The sequence below is a fragment of the Mercenaria mercenaria genome, chromosome 10 (genome assembly GCF_021730395.1).
Source record: "Mercenaria mercenaria strain notata chromosome 10, MADL_Memer_1, whole genome shotgun sequence".
Classification (NCBI taxonomy): domain Eukaryota; kingdom Metazoa; phylum Mollusca; class Bivalvia; order Venerida; family Veneridae; genus Mercenaria; species Mercenaria mercenaria.
Window position 1 is genome coordinate 20,227,484 of NC_069370.1, and position 17,987 is coordinate 20,245,470.

At 33.9% G+C, this 17,987-nt stretch overlaps 1 protein-coding gene across 1 annotated transcript in view; it reads right to left on the minus strand.

The window, feature by feature from the left end:
• Nucleotides 1–10,618, minus strand: part of LOC123559705 (sterile alpha motif domain-containing protein 9-like) — a 34,400-nt gene extending 23,782 nt beyond the window's left edge. Inside the window, 4 exon segments of the mRNA XM_053552439.1 lie at nt 821–913; nt 1,135–1,216; nt 2,080–2,234; nt 10,518–10,618. Coding sequence (XP_053408414.1) covers nt 821–913; nt 1,135–1,144 — 103 coding nt within the window. The 5' untranslated portion in view covers nt 1,145–1,216; nt 2,080–2,234; nt 10,518–10,618.
• Nucleotides 10,619–17,987: the final 7,369 nt, after the last annotated feature.

Here is a 17,987-nt window from a genome sequence, read left to right on the forward strand (position 1 = left end):
TCAAGATAAACATTCTGACCAAGTTTCTTGAAGAAATGGTTATAAATGTGGCCTCTAGGTCATCAACAAGCTTTCCCTTTGATTTGACCTTGTGACCTAATTTTTGACCCCCATGACCCAGTTTCAAACTTGGCCTAGAAATTATCAAGATATACATTCTGTGCAAGTTTGTATCCAATCAAAGCATAGATGAAACCTTTATACTGCTGAAAGAACAGTAACTCTAGAACCCATGATGGAATCTAGCCGCTTTTCGAAAGTATGATATTGTGACTTAAGTTAATATGTGTAAGTGTGTAAGTGTAGTTAAAATCAAAAGAAAAATGTCCTTTCTATCGTGTTAACAAGGTAACAATCAACAAATTGTGGCTTTTTCATGGGTCAATCAGTGGCCGTAACTCCGGAACATTTGATTGGATCTGACGGATTCATCATGGAATCCAAGATTTATTGTCGTTAATGATATTAAGAAGATTAAGTTTATATCCAAAAAAGCAAATTTCGGCCCTTTAAGGGGCCATAACTGTATATACCGTCATGGGATCTGGCCAGTTTTCAAAAGGATTTGAAATATTATGCCAATACAAGTTGTGTGCAAATTTGATTAAAATCAGTTGCAAAATGTGGTCTCTATCGTGTTCACAAGAATTGTGGACGTACGGAAGGACGGATGACGGGCGATCACAAAAGCTCGCCGTGACGGGTGAGCTAAAAAAAGATCACGTGTTATTTAAGATAAATTATACTAAAACATATTATTAATAAAGTCATAAAATAAACGTCGTATGCAGGTTCCTAATAAGTCTGTAAAGTGTTTTACCTTGAATTTGTGGAGAATCATCTGTTTTGTTCAATAAATTACCAGCATTCGTAGTTGGTATGTCTCCCGAGTCGTCTGGCGGCCCTTGTGAGGCTAGAAGATAACATTATCAGTGTATCATAATGATATGGTTATCAACAATAACATAAACTTCACATGTGTACATGTGTAGTTTTAAAAGTTTTTTTTATACATTTTTGTTCAAATGTTTACTATTATTGATTTTAAAGCTATTTTTTTTTTCAGTTTCATGTGTCTGTTAGAAATACACAGGAAAAATATATAATGTAAAATCAATAAAATTCACACGCTACCTCTTTTCATGTTTTTCCTGTTCTTTTTTGACCTATTTATACACCTTAATCAGTTTTCATGATCCTATTCTTGAACTTTTACCTAAAATAAAGAAAGATCAAAGACTGGAATAAAACTAAGTATAGTGAATAGGATACAATGAAATATATGTTTAAAGAGAGGTTCATGCCTTTTGATCATATTTGATAAACGTAATTCGTAACTTCATGCCACGATTTTGTATAATTATGTAATTTGTTTTCTCCAAGCGCAATAAAAAATCCACAAAAAGCTACTCATCAAATGTTGAATCGAATGCATTGGATAGGAAATGTTCAAAACTTAGAAGTTAAGTGCTCAGACCAAAAAAAGATTCTTCAGAAATAAGAAAGTCATCGCCATTTTTGTCTTGTATGTCTTGTATTTACTGTTGTCTGCACACATTTAAGGCAATATACAAGCAATGCAAAAGGACAAAAGGAATAGGGAATTGTCCCATACAGTACGAAATATTTGGATGTTTAAGACTGTAGACTAGCACAACAATATATGGCGTTTTTGGTCTATATGTTTCGGATATTGCTATATTCAGAGCCAGTTGTCCGTATAGTATTGAAAGTTGTATCTTTGTCTGTTCTTTGCAGATTTTTTTCTGTAATTTTATATAGAAATTTTACACTTGGGGAGAGAAATTTTCTTTTATTTCGAAATAGTCCATCATTTAATTCTACATGTGTTATTTTATTCTTGAATTTTGTTTTGCAAATTCAAATTTAACACTGACAGAATGAGAGATGATTTCATTTTCTTGTAGTTCGTATGAAAAGAAAATCACTTTCCTATACACATATTCTTAAACTTCGTTAGTAAATATTATAAATTAATTCTTTTTGTAAAATTCTTGTGGGAAAATATGTACATATGTATTTGACAAAGATTGTGAATAAGAAATAGGATATACAAACCATAATTTTCAACGAAGCTAGAATCACATTCCAACGTTTATCAGAACCCTTTGCATCACACGTATGTTCTGAGGACTGTTAAAATGACATCTTTTCCTACGGTTCCAAATTGTTATATCACTAATAAGCCAGCAGAATTATCCCCTCAAGCGTCGCTGCAAAGAAAACGTTTCATTACAATGTCATGTTTTTAAGGATTTTTAAAAATATAAAACAGAAATATATCTGATAATTTAGCAGTGAAAACTATCAATATACTTTCCATTTAACTGCAAATTGAAACCATTAGAAGGTCATAAAATAATATTCGCTCTAAGTTTTTTTATCAGAGAACATATTTTTCCTTGAAGGACCAATTTAGCAGGGGTGGGGGTCGTTGCGTGGGGAATTGGGGCATCCGTGCCCTATCTCCTCCTTAGGTTTGTGGAGCAAAGTATTTCCTCCGTTTTAAAGTAATTCCTATGAAACCTTATTCGAATGATCACTATGAAGTGTAGTTGCACATGACATAATTTGCTTGGGTTGACAGATTGGGGCACTGGGGCATCCATACGCTATGAAGGTTATGCAGCAATTATATTTCATTTTACACGGATTGCATTGAAACATTTCAAGGATCATTATGAAGACTGAATATAACATTATTCTTAAGAGGCGGGAAAGGGTCGTTTGCGCATTTATAACCGCACCATCACCATATTTATTCCTTACCTACAACAGTTCGCCTGGTTAATGTATAAAAACTTAAGGTCATTTGACTTACACACCCTTCCCCTCCTTGATGTTTTTGAAAATCACTTTCTTCCTCTGGCAGAGCAGTGGTCGGGGGTATTTATCACATTTAGTGACAGCTCAAGTTCAAATGAGTTAATGATTAATTCCATCAACTTCTAATTAGTTCTGTTATTAGCAAAATAAACCTAATGCCATTTTGTCTCAAATGTCAATAATTACAAATTACATGACAACTCATTTTTTCCATGCACGGCTATCTGTCTGACAGATTTATGTCATAGAAATCCTGTTTTAAGGCCTATGCCATTTTGACAATGTAAAATTCCTAAGTGAGATCGTCGAAACAACAAAAGAAATGCATCGGGATAAAACAACTAAACCATGTTGAAAAGAAGTCTGTCTAACTAAATTATTAAGTATCAGTGACACCCAAAGCGTGTCCCAACAGTGTACTAGAAGAAAATGCATAGAAATTTTCGGGACAGGTATTTTGTACCGTACGTCGCTCATATTTATACAACATACATATTTATCAATCAAGGAAATGTCAGTGTAAATGAGCTGAGCGTTAGTTTCCTAAGAAAACGTCGGTAAACCGTCTAACATAAACCACACGTGCACCGATTTTTTTTACAAAAATATGGCCGCCATGTTTTCTTCAGTCAACGAAATAAAAGGAGTTACCTTCTTGTATAATACGATTCAATTTCTAATTTAAAGAAATCATCACTTATTTTATAACTTCCCACTGTCCGATCTTTCCTTTATTATAATTACGAAATAAATCCAAAGTGTCGACAAACACGGCTTCACGGACAGCACGGCCTACTAACATTAAATTTGTAAACATGCGACCAAGCAAGTGATGAGAGATCGGGATTTTTTTAAAGATATGTTTGATTTCCTTTAATTCTAATACTCTTAGCTTTAAACTGCGAAAAAATAACGAATACTGTTTTTATTGCAATATGGCTTTAAGTTTAAATTCTGGGCCTATCTTTTTCCACCCAACAACATTTATCTATACTTGTCCTCGAAATCAGTGTAAAAGGTTATTAGAACATTAATACAATAAATTAACAATCTCTTACTATGTATTCTGTATCGGGAACATTGACAATCACAGTTCAATCTTTTCCACCCACGAAAATGAAAACAGTTACTTTTATTTCAAACACGTGGATTCACATGTACGTATAAGAACGAAATTTGCGTGCATTCCGACCCTCGTGGTGTGTTAACTTTTGTAATCAAAAGTATGATGTATTGGACAAACCATTTGTAATTTTATATGTTGACGAAATTTAATTGAATATTTAAGCTTAATACTGGCAAAAGAAAAACGGAGACTGAATTTATCAGTTTATATTAATATATAAAAATCTATAGGTGCCTCTATGATAGAATGATTAAGGTTGCTGTCTTCGCATTCCGTGACCATCACCTATGTGGGATCGAAACCTCAAATGAGGTGTAAAATTGTCCATGTAAGGAAGCCATATATCAAAGGTTGGTGTCTCTAGACTGCAAGCCCAACAAAATAAAGTAGATAAACATTTTTCTCGTTTTTGCTTGTTTGTTTCTTTTTTTTTCTAAATGAATATACAAAGGGTATTTGTTTGTTTCAGTTGAATGTCAAAATATAATATTACACTATTATACATCAACAGTGAACGCCACATGCATTATATTTTCACGAGGGAGTTAATGCTTAGATCTTACATGTAAAATAAACATATTTCCATATTTTACTCAGAGCAATTAGTTTATTTAACTGGATATTTCGGCTATATCGCATAGCCTTCATCAGCTAACTGCCTGATTTCTGGTCAGTGGGTGTCACGTGACTTTGAGCTGTCACGTGACACCAGGAGAGGGTTGTACCCCGCTAGAAGCTCTAACCCCTCGTCCAGGTTGAGTGATGGTCGCCGCCGCTTGATAAGTATGGCTTCCTTCACCCGCCGTTTCAGATGTGTGTCCTCTGACATCAACACTTAAGTGGGCGTCAATATGGTGTCCAGCTTGATCACAATGTTCATATAGTGCCGAGTTGGAACGAGACCCATATTCTTTCGTTCTTGTCTCTAAGGACCTTCCGGTTTCACCTAGTCACTGTTGCATTGTTCACATTTCACATAATTAAAAATCCCACATTTTTTCATCTTGTCTGTCTTATCTTTCACATGTGTGACCTGTGTGCGAATGAAATAGAATTGCTGATGGTAAATGTTCACACCATGTTTTTTTAAAAATCATGTGTTATGTTTCCGAAGTTCCTCGAATGTAAGAGATACCGATAATTTGGTCCTTTTTGGTCTGATCGTAGTTCTGTTTTGTTGTCTTTCTTGGTAGGTTCACCAGACACTGGCATTACATGTATTTGGTCTCACTTTCAGTAACTTTTTGTAAAATTTTACATGTATTCTTTCAATTTCTTTGGACTTAGAATAGCTCCAAATTTCACATGAATAATTCAATTTAGATGATACAAAAGCATCAAATAGTTGACATAATGTTTTGGGACTGAGATCAAATTCCTTACATTTATACAAAAGCACATTCATGGCTTTTAAAGCTTTACCGATCAATTTGCTCTTGATTTAATATAAATTTACCCGTGTAATTGAATGTATTACCAAGATAATTAAAATCATTAACTACTTCGATTACTTGGCCATTACAGGTCCAATGCTCAGTGGCTAATAGTCCACCTCTTTTACGAAAGACCATAATTTTCGTTTTCGACGTGTTTACTTTAAGACCCCAGTTATTACAGTATAAATAAAGAAGATCTAAAAGTTCTTGTGTTTCTTCTGGTGTTTTACCAATAATAGCCATATCATCTGCAAACAAAAGAAGTATTAGGACTATATCATCTAAAAGCAGACCGGACTCGGCATTATTTTGTAGATATAACTCAAGATCCTCTACAAAAAGAGAAAATAATAGAGGATACATTACCTCCCCTTGACGTAAGCCGACAGCATATTGAAAATAATCAGAATAGTTAGAACATGATTTAACACAAAACTTAACTTTTTCGCACATATCACGGCGTATTATTCTAAGTAACCTACCTTGTATTCCACATTTATACATTTTCAACCATAATCCATTTCTATAGATAGTATCAAAACATTTCATCATATCAACAAATATAACATATAGTCTTTTATTTTCATTTAAAAATATTTTTGAGCTAGTGATGTAAGTATAAATATAGCGTCTACAGTAGACCTTCCTTTACGAAATCCGAACTGGGCATCCGAAATTGTGTTATGTTCATTAAAAAATTTCTCAATCCGTGTATTGATAATAGTAGTAAACAATTTTGACCAACAGCTAACAAGTGTTATACCTCTATAATTATTAACATCTGACTGACTACCTTTCTTATGCAAAGGAATTATCATACCTTCTGACCACTTATCGGGAAAATATCCCGAAATCAAAATACAATTAAATAAATCACTTAAACGAGAGGATAAAATATCTTCACTTTCAATGAAATATTCATTTAAACGACAGTCACTACCATAAGCTTTACTACGCTTCAATAACTTCACAGCTGATAAAATATTGGCTGGTCTAATTTCAGGGAATGATACATTTGGATTACTAAAATCATTATTCTCACAACAATCTTCAGTCTCATCATTGTAACAACCAAACAGTTCATTGCTTATGTTAGAGAAATATTCTCTGAATTGTTCTAATGGTATTTTATTTCCAAGCTTGACCGAACCCTTTTTAAACAATTTCCAAAAATCTCTTGGTTTACTTTTCTTTAAATTTTCTATTTCAAACATTTTCTTTTTAATGAATATTGTTCTTTTTACGTAAGACATTTTTATAATAAGATTTATGATCACATAATTGTATTCTATTTTCATCAGTTTTATTGCAATTAAACAATCTCAGTGACTCTAAATATACATTTCTTGCTTCAACACAATCCTTATCAAACCAATCGGGATGATTTATCGATGTTTCTGCTTCAAAATAATGAACATTCTTAAATTTACATTTTTTTTAAAAATAAGGGATCAGCGACACTGCGTAATACATCTGCAAAACTATTGAGTCCATTATTGACAGACTGTCTACTTCTACAATCTAATGTATTAACAATGTTATCCAATAAAGGCAGATTAGCAGTAATCCCTGAACGAAATTGTTGCTTAAAGGCATCATTTCACTTGTACTTAACCTCATAATAGCTAACATTTTTATCTTGTTTATTATTGCACAAAAACGACAGGTGTAACGGGGCATGATCGCTCCTTTCATTAAATGATCTGATACTAAAATCATTGATCAATGAAAAATTACGTACACTAAATAATAAATAGTTAATGACAGACGTACCGTTATGTGAAATATACGTATATTGATTAGTATCCCCTATACAGCCGTAAACAATACGTAAACATGATGACTTACAAAGGTCTAACAATTTAATACCGTGGCTATTATGTTTACAGTCAATAGTGGCCCTGGCAGGGGTAATATCTGGTTCATAATCTGAGTCATCAATGGCAGTATTAAATTTATCATGGATAATAAAATCATACTTATTCCCTACTCTGCTTTTAAAATACCCTAAAAGATAAACAACACCCAAATTATCATATGTAAAAACATCATTTTCTAAAGTATCAAACAAATCGATGTTTAGTATATTATACGTAGGTGAATCTTCACCCAAAATATATGCACTACATAAATAAATATCTTCGTCAATGTTAAAAAATGTATGATCTAATTTTAACAAAATTATTGTATAGCGGGGATTTTTTATTATCTGAATGCCTTCTTTTAAATGCTCTTTATAGTATACCGCACTACACCTGCGTGCATTTTTATTTTGGAATTTTCTATAGAAATTATGCGCTACAAAACCATTAAGAGAAACATTACTTGAACTATTGGTCCATGATTCATATAAAAACAAATATCGTGACTAGGTATAATATTTACAAACTCGTTACTGCTTTTCTTATCTGAAGTAAGTCCATGCACGTTCCAAGATAAGACGGATAGCTCATCTCCGGCGCATCCCTACTCCTTAACAGGCTTGCCATCTATGTATAGCGTGTCATACGCTATCCATGCCCTTTTTCCTTCACTCCTAGCTGCCTTCATCTTGGGTACTAGCTTCTTACGTTTAGCGATCACTTCCTGTGGAAATAGTTCATACATATTAAAATACGTACCACTTAAGTTTTTCCACTGCCTACGCACTACTTCGCGATCCTTAAAGTATGTAAACTTTGCCACAATTGTGCGCACTTTACCGGATACAGGCTGACCTGGTGACCTGTGTACTCGCTCAAAACGAATACTGTCCGCGGTCTCCTTTGCTATTTTCAGTGTTTCCTGTAGATGGTGACGTAAATTTAATTCCGTGACTTCCGGGGGTTAACTGCAGATAGAGTTGTCCTCTGGAATGTTAGTAAATATTCAATTATTATGCATAGATTGCGATTTAAGGTAGGACACTTGCTCGCGTAAATTATCCCGGGCCTTCTCCTGCTCGTCCACCTTACTGGCTATCAAGGCTGAGCCTATGTCAGCACCGTCAACTTTATACTCCAGCTTGGACATTCGTTCTTCAATTTTTTTGGCTCTGTCATCAATCGCCAACCAAATGCTTTTCAGTTCTTTTTCAAATCCGGACATTTGCTTTTAAAGTTGCTCTAAAGCACTGAGCTTTTTTTCCACTGCACCTAGTGTTGCACTTATACTTTGTGAGCAGTTCATAAGATACTTATTTGAAGGTTCTTTATCATTACTTGAGGCCATTATCTCAGCAGCAACAGAATCATCAGCAGATTGCATAATGTCTGAGTCCACTTTCAAGTCGAAAACACAGCTTTCATTTGAATCACTATATAAAACAGCGTTAGTTTAGTTCAAAACATCACTTACTGAAATGTTAGAAGTATTTGAATTTAGATCCAGATCACCTGACGGGCCTCTCTGTTTGAATACTTTTCTATTGTTGATATCACCGTTGTCATTGCCACTACTATTTCTATTTTTCCTTTTTTTCCTATCTCCCATACTGGATTAATAAGTCACATGTTTATCTCCAATGTGGTAATATTATTATTTCCGATAAGATTTCTAAAACGCTTTAAAATCACAATTTTATCATTTTCTTTGTCCGCAGTTCAAAAGTACGTCCATTACGCTCGAATATCATCACGTGACCCCGGTATTGTGGTATTCATGGAGTTTGGTCATTCTGCCGTCTACATATCTAAACTATAGGGAAGGAGGGTTCCTTGCAGTGTCCAACAAATCTCTCTCAAAACGTCAATGTAGAGGTTTGCTACAATGGGAGAGTCCGGGGACCCCATCGCCGCTCCTTGTTTCTATTGGTAATAGTGTCCTTTATTGATAAAATATGTACTGTTAAGCAGCATTTCCAAGAGGTCACACAGGCTGCTTACTGATATTGTTGTCCTTTTATTTAGCTCACTGTCCTGTTCCAATTTGTCTCTGATTACTACCTGGAATGCTGGTAAACAGAACCGACACATCATAAGACACAAGTTTATTTGTGGGTGGGTCTTCCAGATTCTTTATTTTCTGTACGAAGGCTACACTATTTACAATGTGGTGTTCTGTTTTGCCAATGAGGGGACCAATGACTGTGACTGTTCGGCAACTGGGTACATGACACTTCCAGTACTGGACAAAATGGGTCTCAATGGGGCATCTTTCTTATGAATTTTGGGGAGGCCATCTCCTGGTGTAACACCCACTGACCAGAAACAAGTGCAGTTAGCTGATGAAGGTTATGCGATATAGCCGAAATATCCAGGTAAATAAACCAGTTGCTCTGAGTCAATGGATTAATTCAAAATATGGACAATCCAGAGCAAGGGAACAACCTTCATCGTTGTAAACATATTTCCTTTTTGTTTGTTTTTTAGTGGTTTTAGTTAAACTTTACCGATACTGTTCCTCCTCATCAATAAAATGTCCGTCCAATACGTGCATTGTGTCTGTGAAATTATCTGATATATGTTTCAGTTTTCATATTGGAATGTTACAATGAAAAAAAAACACTATAAGAACGCTCTTTCTAGTGTAATGTGTATGTACTTGTCGAATTAAGTGTAAAAAGTATCAGTCACAGTGCAAAATCATCCAGGCTAAATAATAATACGTACGAAACGTTTGCTTTCTTACTGTCTAACATGTCTTAAAACGATCATCGTTTATATTAAATACGCTCTACGCAAGACCTTCTCGCACACCATACCTATAGTACGGACTTCTTTAATGTGTAGAGGTATGTGCAAAAAAAGACAAATTTTGCCGACACCTTGTTCATTGTAATGTGTTTTGTTTAGAAAAGTAATAAATGGAAATAGAAAAATAGCGCTCAGCTCATTTACACGGATAGTTCAGCTTTATTATGCATGTTATAGTTTTCGCATTTATAGAATCTATAGGATACTTGTACCGAAAAAGAAAGAGTTCAGTACTTCATGGTTTTAACGTATTGTCACATTTAAATAACTTCGAAGTTCCTCACATAATATCATGTACCCCACCCACCTAATTCGTACCATTTCAAAACAGCATAGTCCTTTAGTATATGTGTTTTGTTTTATAAAACCTTTCAACTATTAATACATATCATAGTTCTTGTCATTATAAAACGAACATTACAACATTTTACTTACTTGCACAATGTTTAATTAATTAACTATCCTCTTTACATGTATGCCTTGGCGACAACCTCAAAAATGGCGGATACGAAAAACGATTGTATGGAGCGGCGAATGTGTGTTTAACTTTTATGATACTTAGATCAAGGACATACTATCGACGCAAACAGCATTTTGGTATTATTTGTAATTAATATTTACAGTTCGTTTAAATGGGTCAACCGTGTTGTTGCACTTATAGGATAGACTTGCGTTGCACTTATAGGATAGACTTGCCCGGTTTATAGGTTGGTCAGGGCCACGGATATGTATTGTATTTTGCCATCAAAATATTTCCATAAAATGCTTCTTCCCCTTCCGTTTGGATCTGTCCATGTTTACAAACACGTTTGTTTATTTTATGGACTGTAGTTACTGTATGCTTTAAAAATTTACAAGTGTAAAAACATGTAGTGTATTGAAATATAACGGTAGACTGATCGTGATAATTACGCGTGTTTTATTATTATTTTATTTTTATTTTTAAAGACCTGTACTTGAACACGACAGAATTTATGCACTAATTAACTAAATCAAGCAGCTTAAAATTAGCTTTTATGTACAATGTATTTTGTCACTTAAAAAATCAAAAGTAATATTTGTTTTCTAATAATGTCTTATAAATGTCTTCGGAGCCCGTGAAAAGACATTCTACACTGTTATTTTAAATGTAACAGTCATAGGATTCGTAATTAAAATGTTATTTCGTTTTTACGTAATATTATTTCATATTTACGGAATAATATTTCGTTTTAAGGAAGTATGTTTTCCTAATTAAGAATAATCTTTATTTTCATTTTAAATATTACATTGATTTTTTTTCGTAAATACGAAATAATGCATTTTCTTTTCTAATACTTCGTATTTACAAAAAAAGTCTTCAACAAATGTGCATGTTTGACATGATAAGTAGAGTCTTACCCTAAGCCATCTTTGCACAAGGGAAACAATCTGTTTATAGAGTGAAATGGTGAGTGAACACCGTTTGATATTCATAATCCTGTCCATGTTATACCAGTGCAATAGAAAAGAAAGCCACAGTCAAGTCCTGAAATTGTTTTCTTTGATTTCCTCATATTTCTAGATATTTTCCCATACTTATACATATATACGGGTAGCAGAGATCATTCTCTATCCAGCATTAGCTTTCTCAACAAATTGTACTTTGTGAAATTCTGTGGGTTTTTTTTTACATCTTAAAAACATCGTCTGTTTGTTAACAAATTTCACCACAAAAATGTCACACTTTCCCTCTGGGCATTAACTGATTTGAACTTGTCAGTTCTGCGTTCCATAACTCACTTATTTTTCAAAAATGTATCTACTTACAAATGCGATAAATAGTACAGTTTAAAAGTGTATACATTCCTTAACGGTTTTTATTTATCTCGTTTGGTTTAATATCACTGCGTGTACGGTCCAACCTGTGTTAAGAGGCCAGTCAAGGGAAACGGCCAGTATAGCTTAATTCTTCTTAACAAAGCTGTGAATTTTTCCTGATTTTTTCCTACTAATTACGGTACATACTGAAATGGTATAGAAGGGATTCCATGTCTTTCGTTATTCATAGTCCTGAATTTATGTAGGATATTAATAAAGAATCACTTTCATTGGTACCGAACTTCATAATGAATCCTTTATTTTACCATAATATATATATATTTATGTAGATCTACCTGGTTTTCATTCATTCCGTAAAGACGTAAACAGGGAAAGTATAAATTGCTTGTTTCCGCTAAAAAAAAAAGAAATTCCTAAGTAGGTGTTGTTTTTTTTTTTTTTCCATATTTTTATATTGTTTACCCAAGTATACCCATGTATGTGTTTCACATTATTGTGTTTAAAGTAAAGTAATTAGTTTTTTTTTGTAATTTTCTTGAGTTTTAAGAAATAAAGTGTCACTTGTTTGCATATACTTCTCCAAAACATGATCCATTCTCCAGGTGAATAGGACCAGTGCAGCCAGAGGGTGGAGTTTTTGTAACACTATAAAGGTAGTTAATCATTTTTTGTCGTTCGAAATGTGTATACGTCCATGGGCCAATTCGTTTCGCTCAACCCGGGACATGCCGGTCACGTGAGAGGCATTGGGAAGTGTAGCCTTCCCAAAGTCGACAAACTACGTATACCGACATTGGTGAAATTGTAGTTACAAATGTCGTTACAACCTTTCTCCATACATACGCTATAAAAGTAGTTTAGGTTTTAGAAAGTCATGTTTAATGGAAAAAACCCACTAACCATTAAACATGAAATATATTTTGAAAAATGATGGGCGGTTTCGGTCAATGAAATTTAGTTTATTTTCAGAACATACATTTGTACATTTTCGGTATGGTGAAATAATGATCTTCCAACTTCTGTATTATGGCTATGTGTAAATTACAACATTTCTCAACTAAGTTGCCTTACATATCAGGCTAAGCTAATTCTCTTCATAGATTTATAGAAGGCTCGATAGTTTTCATCTTGTACTTAATGTCATTACATTATTCGCATGACAGATATTTTGAACGGTTTGCTAACAAAGCGATCCGTGTCTAATTAGCCCAGCTTCTGCTTACTCATTAATCAACGGTACTAACTACTTTCCTAATCATTAACCCGGAAAAAAATGTCACGTAGACACATATATCACATATCCGTATTTCCTTTGAAGGGAATTTGATTTTGTATACATGCGTACGTTAACCTTAATTTGAAAAATGAGTACATAACACTTGATGATAGATTGTACGAAGACATTTCAACTTCATTATTTCACGATTTCTGCTTCCTGATTTCACGATTTCCACTTCATGAATTCACAAATTCACGATTTCTGCTTCCTGAATTCACGATTTCCACTTCACGATTTCACGATTTCCACTTCATGAATTCACGATTTCACGAATTCACGATTTCACGAAAAAACTTCACGATTTCACGATTTCATGATTTCACGATTTCTTGATTTCACGATTTCCACTTCATGAATTCACGATTTCACGATTTCTGCTTCCTGAATTCACGATTTCCACTTCTTGAATTCACGATTTCACGATTTCTAAAAGAAATCGTGAAGTTTTTTCGTGAAATCGTGAATTCGTGAAATCGTGAATTCATGAAGTGGAAATCCTGAAATCGTTAATTCATGAAGTTGAAATCGTGAAATCAGGAAGCAGAAATCGTGAAATAATGAAGTTGAAATGTCACCACGGGTCTTTCGTATGATTGCCTCTGGTGGTGCAAAAAGGTTTTTATGTTATAAAAACTACACAATGAGTGAACACCAAGATTACTCAGGAGGAGACATACTTATTGAAGCGGTCAAAGAATATGTTTGTGAGATATAACAATACAAACTCAGTGTAAAAGTTTCAATACGCTCGTTTTAGACTTAGTTTTGAATGCATTTTCATACGCTGCTTCGTTTAAAATTCATGATTTCGTGATTTCAAATATTTCTTACTTGTTTTTGCAGCTTTTGTAAATTATAATTATGAGTATTTTCCCCCTGTAGAAACTGGTAGTTCATTATTTGCTATAGAAAAGGACAATTATGTCTTAGGCTAATGCATCGTTTTTATATACCAAGTAATTGCGTTTGTGACAGTCTGGCATAATTTGTCAGCTCAAGGTCATATTCATTTCTCTGGATTATGTCTTTCCCTCAGTAACAGCCTTATCAGAACATCCCTTAAAAGGAGCAATTTCTGAACCTCCCTTAAGAACTGCCATTCCATGACCTCTTTAGTGACAACGATTATTGCCACGAATATTGCAGGAAATAAGTGATAGATGCTTTCTCTTCGTACATTTCTTTTCTCTTCTATGTCTGTATGAAAAGCAGATTATTATGAATATTAAGGATATGTTTATGAACTGAAAGACAACAAATTAACTTGGTTAAATTCTCATCCATTAGAGGTTCGTCAACTTCTTAATTTATTTCTTTTGCTTGTTTGGTGTAAATATTCTGTTATAATAGAGCTCCATTCACTTAATGTGTTCAAACAAAAACTTACGCAGAAAAAAATTCATTAACTAGATAGTAGGTAAATACCACTTATTGAGTTAAAATAATATCAAAAAAATGAATAGCTGATATTAGACAGATTTATTCGTCTGCTGAAAGCTTACTGGGAAAGGGAATGCTTTCAGTTCAGAGCGTTTATAATAACAGTACTGTAGTGATTTTTTCTGATTGTTTAATTAATATCGCAATCCATACGAAGTACTGACATATGGGTCTTTGTTCATATAATAATGGTAGTTCAGAACAGTCATGGCATAACGACATTTATCCGAACACCAAGAAAATGTCTAAATACTTGATACGATAGAATAAACATGCCTAGCATTCAACAGCAACTATTCTATTAGAAATGCTACTATCGTTAAGGTCTTTGGGTATAATAGCAAAATATTTGCGAGTGAAATGATTTTAAAAATAAAGAACATGTCAGCTCCAAATTTAGTGTTGTCTTTAAACATGGGCTAGTAATTAGGAAATATATACATTTTATTTGACCATGTGATACATGATGAATGAATTAAGACTTTCACGTATTCAAGGTAGGTTTTTTCAATTTGCAACAAAGTGTCATCAATTATTTGATTCTCCGCAGACTCCCATTCTGAAAACTTTTTAAAAGTCTTTTGGTCAAATTAATCGTACAAACGTTTTTTTTTTTATTTCAATGGCTAAACTTGAGTAGTTTATCCAAATAGCTATATAATAGAATAATATTATGATGCTTTGAAAATCCATGTTTTAATTACATTCTATATGAGCATGTAGAAAAATAAAAGTGTCCTATTCAGGAAAGTCATTCTTAAGGCATTTCATTACAGCAAGTATCTGAATTATTTATTCCAAAAAAGCTTACGTTGGCGCACAGCTGTACGTCAGATTAAAGTGTAACTGTTATCGAACAATGAGTTTTGAAATAATTGTCTTGTGTGTAGGATTGTTTTCATGTTATATCACATCAAATTGAATATGTTGTCAACGTAACCATGTTATCTGTAATTTATGCTAACTCATATTTTATACATCAAAGAGTCTTTTTTATGGAGTCAAAAAGATCTTATACCATAATCTAACATCACACTTCTTACTTTGAGAAATTCTTAACGTTAAAAATATACAAACGACTAATTTAAACAGCGGTATGGAGGAATACATTGGTGTTTATCTTTAAACACTTCAATGTATTGCCGACCTAGATGGAAACTAAACCCCGATTTGTTTTTTTAAACACAGACTAGAACTATGCGTTATGTAGCCTGAGGGATCATCACAAATATAATATGAAGACAATACCATTGAACCTAACTACCTAACTAAAATGTGCTTTCTTGAACCGCTTTGTGACTATCTAACCTGAAACGAAACTTAGACAGAAATCATTATACGACAGTGATTTTAAGCTAAATTTGTAATTAATGAAATATATAGGATTATTTTTATGTGATTTTCAGAAAAATGATATAACCTACCAGTTAATGGTACCGATAAATTATACAACAGAATGAAACTGAAACGTCACTTACAAGTAGAAAACATGAATTTATGTGTCTGGCTTCAGTAAAGGAAATTAACCTAATTCAGAAAGGAATCGTTTTATGGCAGAAATCACTTTTGTCGCGATGTACTGCACAGGGAGTTATATGATTGATGTTGCTTTTGGCTATTTCGCGCAAGCAGTCTCCATTTTCAACTTTATTGTTATGAATACGACTTATAATGTATCATCGTAATTTAGTACATACAGTTCTTTGGGAGTTCTGAGTTAGAACAAACATCTTGTCAAAAGCTATGTACATGATCTCCAAGCAAGGGAAATATTCTCTCTGACGATCAGAAAGTGAAAGTCATTCGTCCTTCACCTGATTCATGTGGAAAACTTGTTGTCTTTTTTTTTCTAAAATGTTACAATCAAGGTTAGGTCAGACGAATTATAAATTTGCTTCGTAAACGGGCAAGCAAACTGTAGACAGTTGAAAATCTGTCAGTCCTTGACAATGCTACATGACGAATAATATCTGACATCATCGGGTTTAGTCATTCTTACTTTTCCATATACATGTAGCTTGTAACAAACACAATTAACTCTGAAATTCTGCATGTACTAAGCACGTACATGTACTTATGTTCATATCAAAACATAAACTGTCGTTAACAGTCAACTGGATTTGACGCAACTTGCGCTACGTTCGGACATTAAAATCCGTTATTTAATACATTTTCTTTAAACATACCAATGTAGGGGGATGGTTTCACTATATTGTACAGCATATGCGCTAGACTTTGGATGCGGTAATCTTAAAAAAATGCATATTTAAATTTTAATTCGGCCAAATAGGTAAATCCTTTACACTGTCACTTCCAAAACAGAAATATATTGCTATTTAACTTGAAAATGACGCAACGATGCGATCATGATCTCAATATTTGCCCGTTATTTATGGTACATATTGGTATGTATTCTATTATAATTTCAGTCGTTTCCCAGACCAAAGACATAGCTATTTATAGGCATACAACTCTTGCATATATCCCATCAGTACTAACACGTTACTGTTTGACAACGGAAGAAACTTCATTGGAATTCAACGAAGTGCAAGCTTATAAAGATTGAATTAAATAAGCACATTTTAGGAGAACCTGGGGGAGTGTGTCGAAACGCAAGTAAATTCTCGGTCATCTAGAACCATCCTAGTGTTCACCGCAATCAAATATTGCGAGCTCTGATAAATTGGGACTCTGGAATCTTTGCTTGCAGTTAAGGCTAGGATGGTTTTACATAACTAAGCACTCATCTTCATTATAAAACAAAAGCATTAAGCTATGTACCAGGGCCTTCCCACTTTCTGTGCAAATTCAGTATCATGTTAAAGGAAAGTACAAAAGCATGACGAAAATTCACTTTAGCCAAAGACTGAATACTATTTGAGTAACACCATGAGCAAACCAACATAGTGCATTTGTGACCAGCATGGAACCGGACCAGCCTGCGCATCCGCGCAGTCTGGTCAGGATCCATGCTGTCCGCTTTCAAAGCCTATTGCAATTAGAGAAACCGTTAGCGAACAGTATGGATCCTGACCAGTCTGCGCGGATGCGCAGGCTGGTCTGGATCCATGCTGGTCGCAAATGCACTATGTTGGTTTTCTCATGGTGCGGCTCATATAGGTGTAACCGGAATATATTCATAATCATTTTAGACACAAATACAAATGACGTCTGCAATAGAATCAGATATTTCTTTAAGCAGATACAGGACATTATTTTCAAAGATCACTTGAGTTGAAAACAAAATCGTCGGGATGATAAATGATAAAGTCCTCATTTCGTTGCCATAAATCTTTCAATCAAATAACAATGATCACCTCTTTAATGATGTTCTGCTCCAGAATTTCTGGCTTTACTTGCGTCATAGTGACGTATGCGTAATGAGT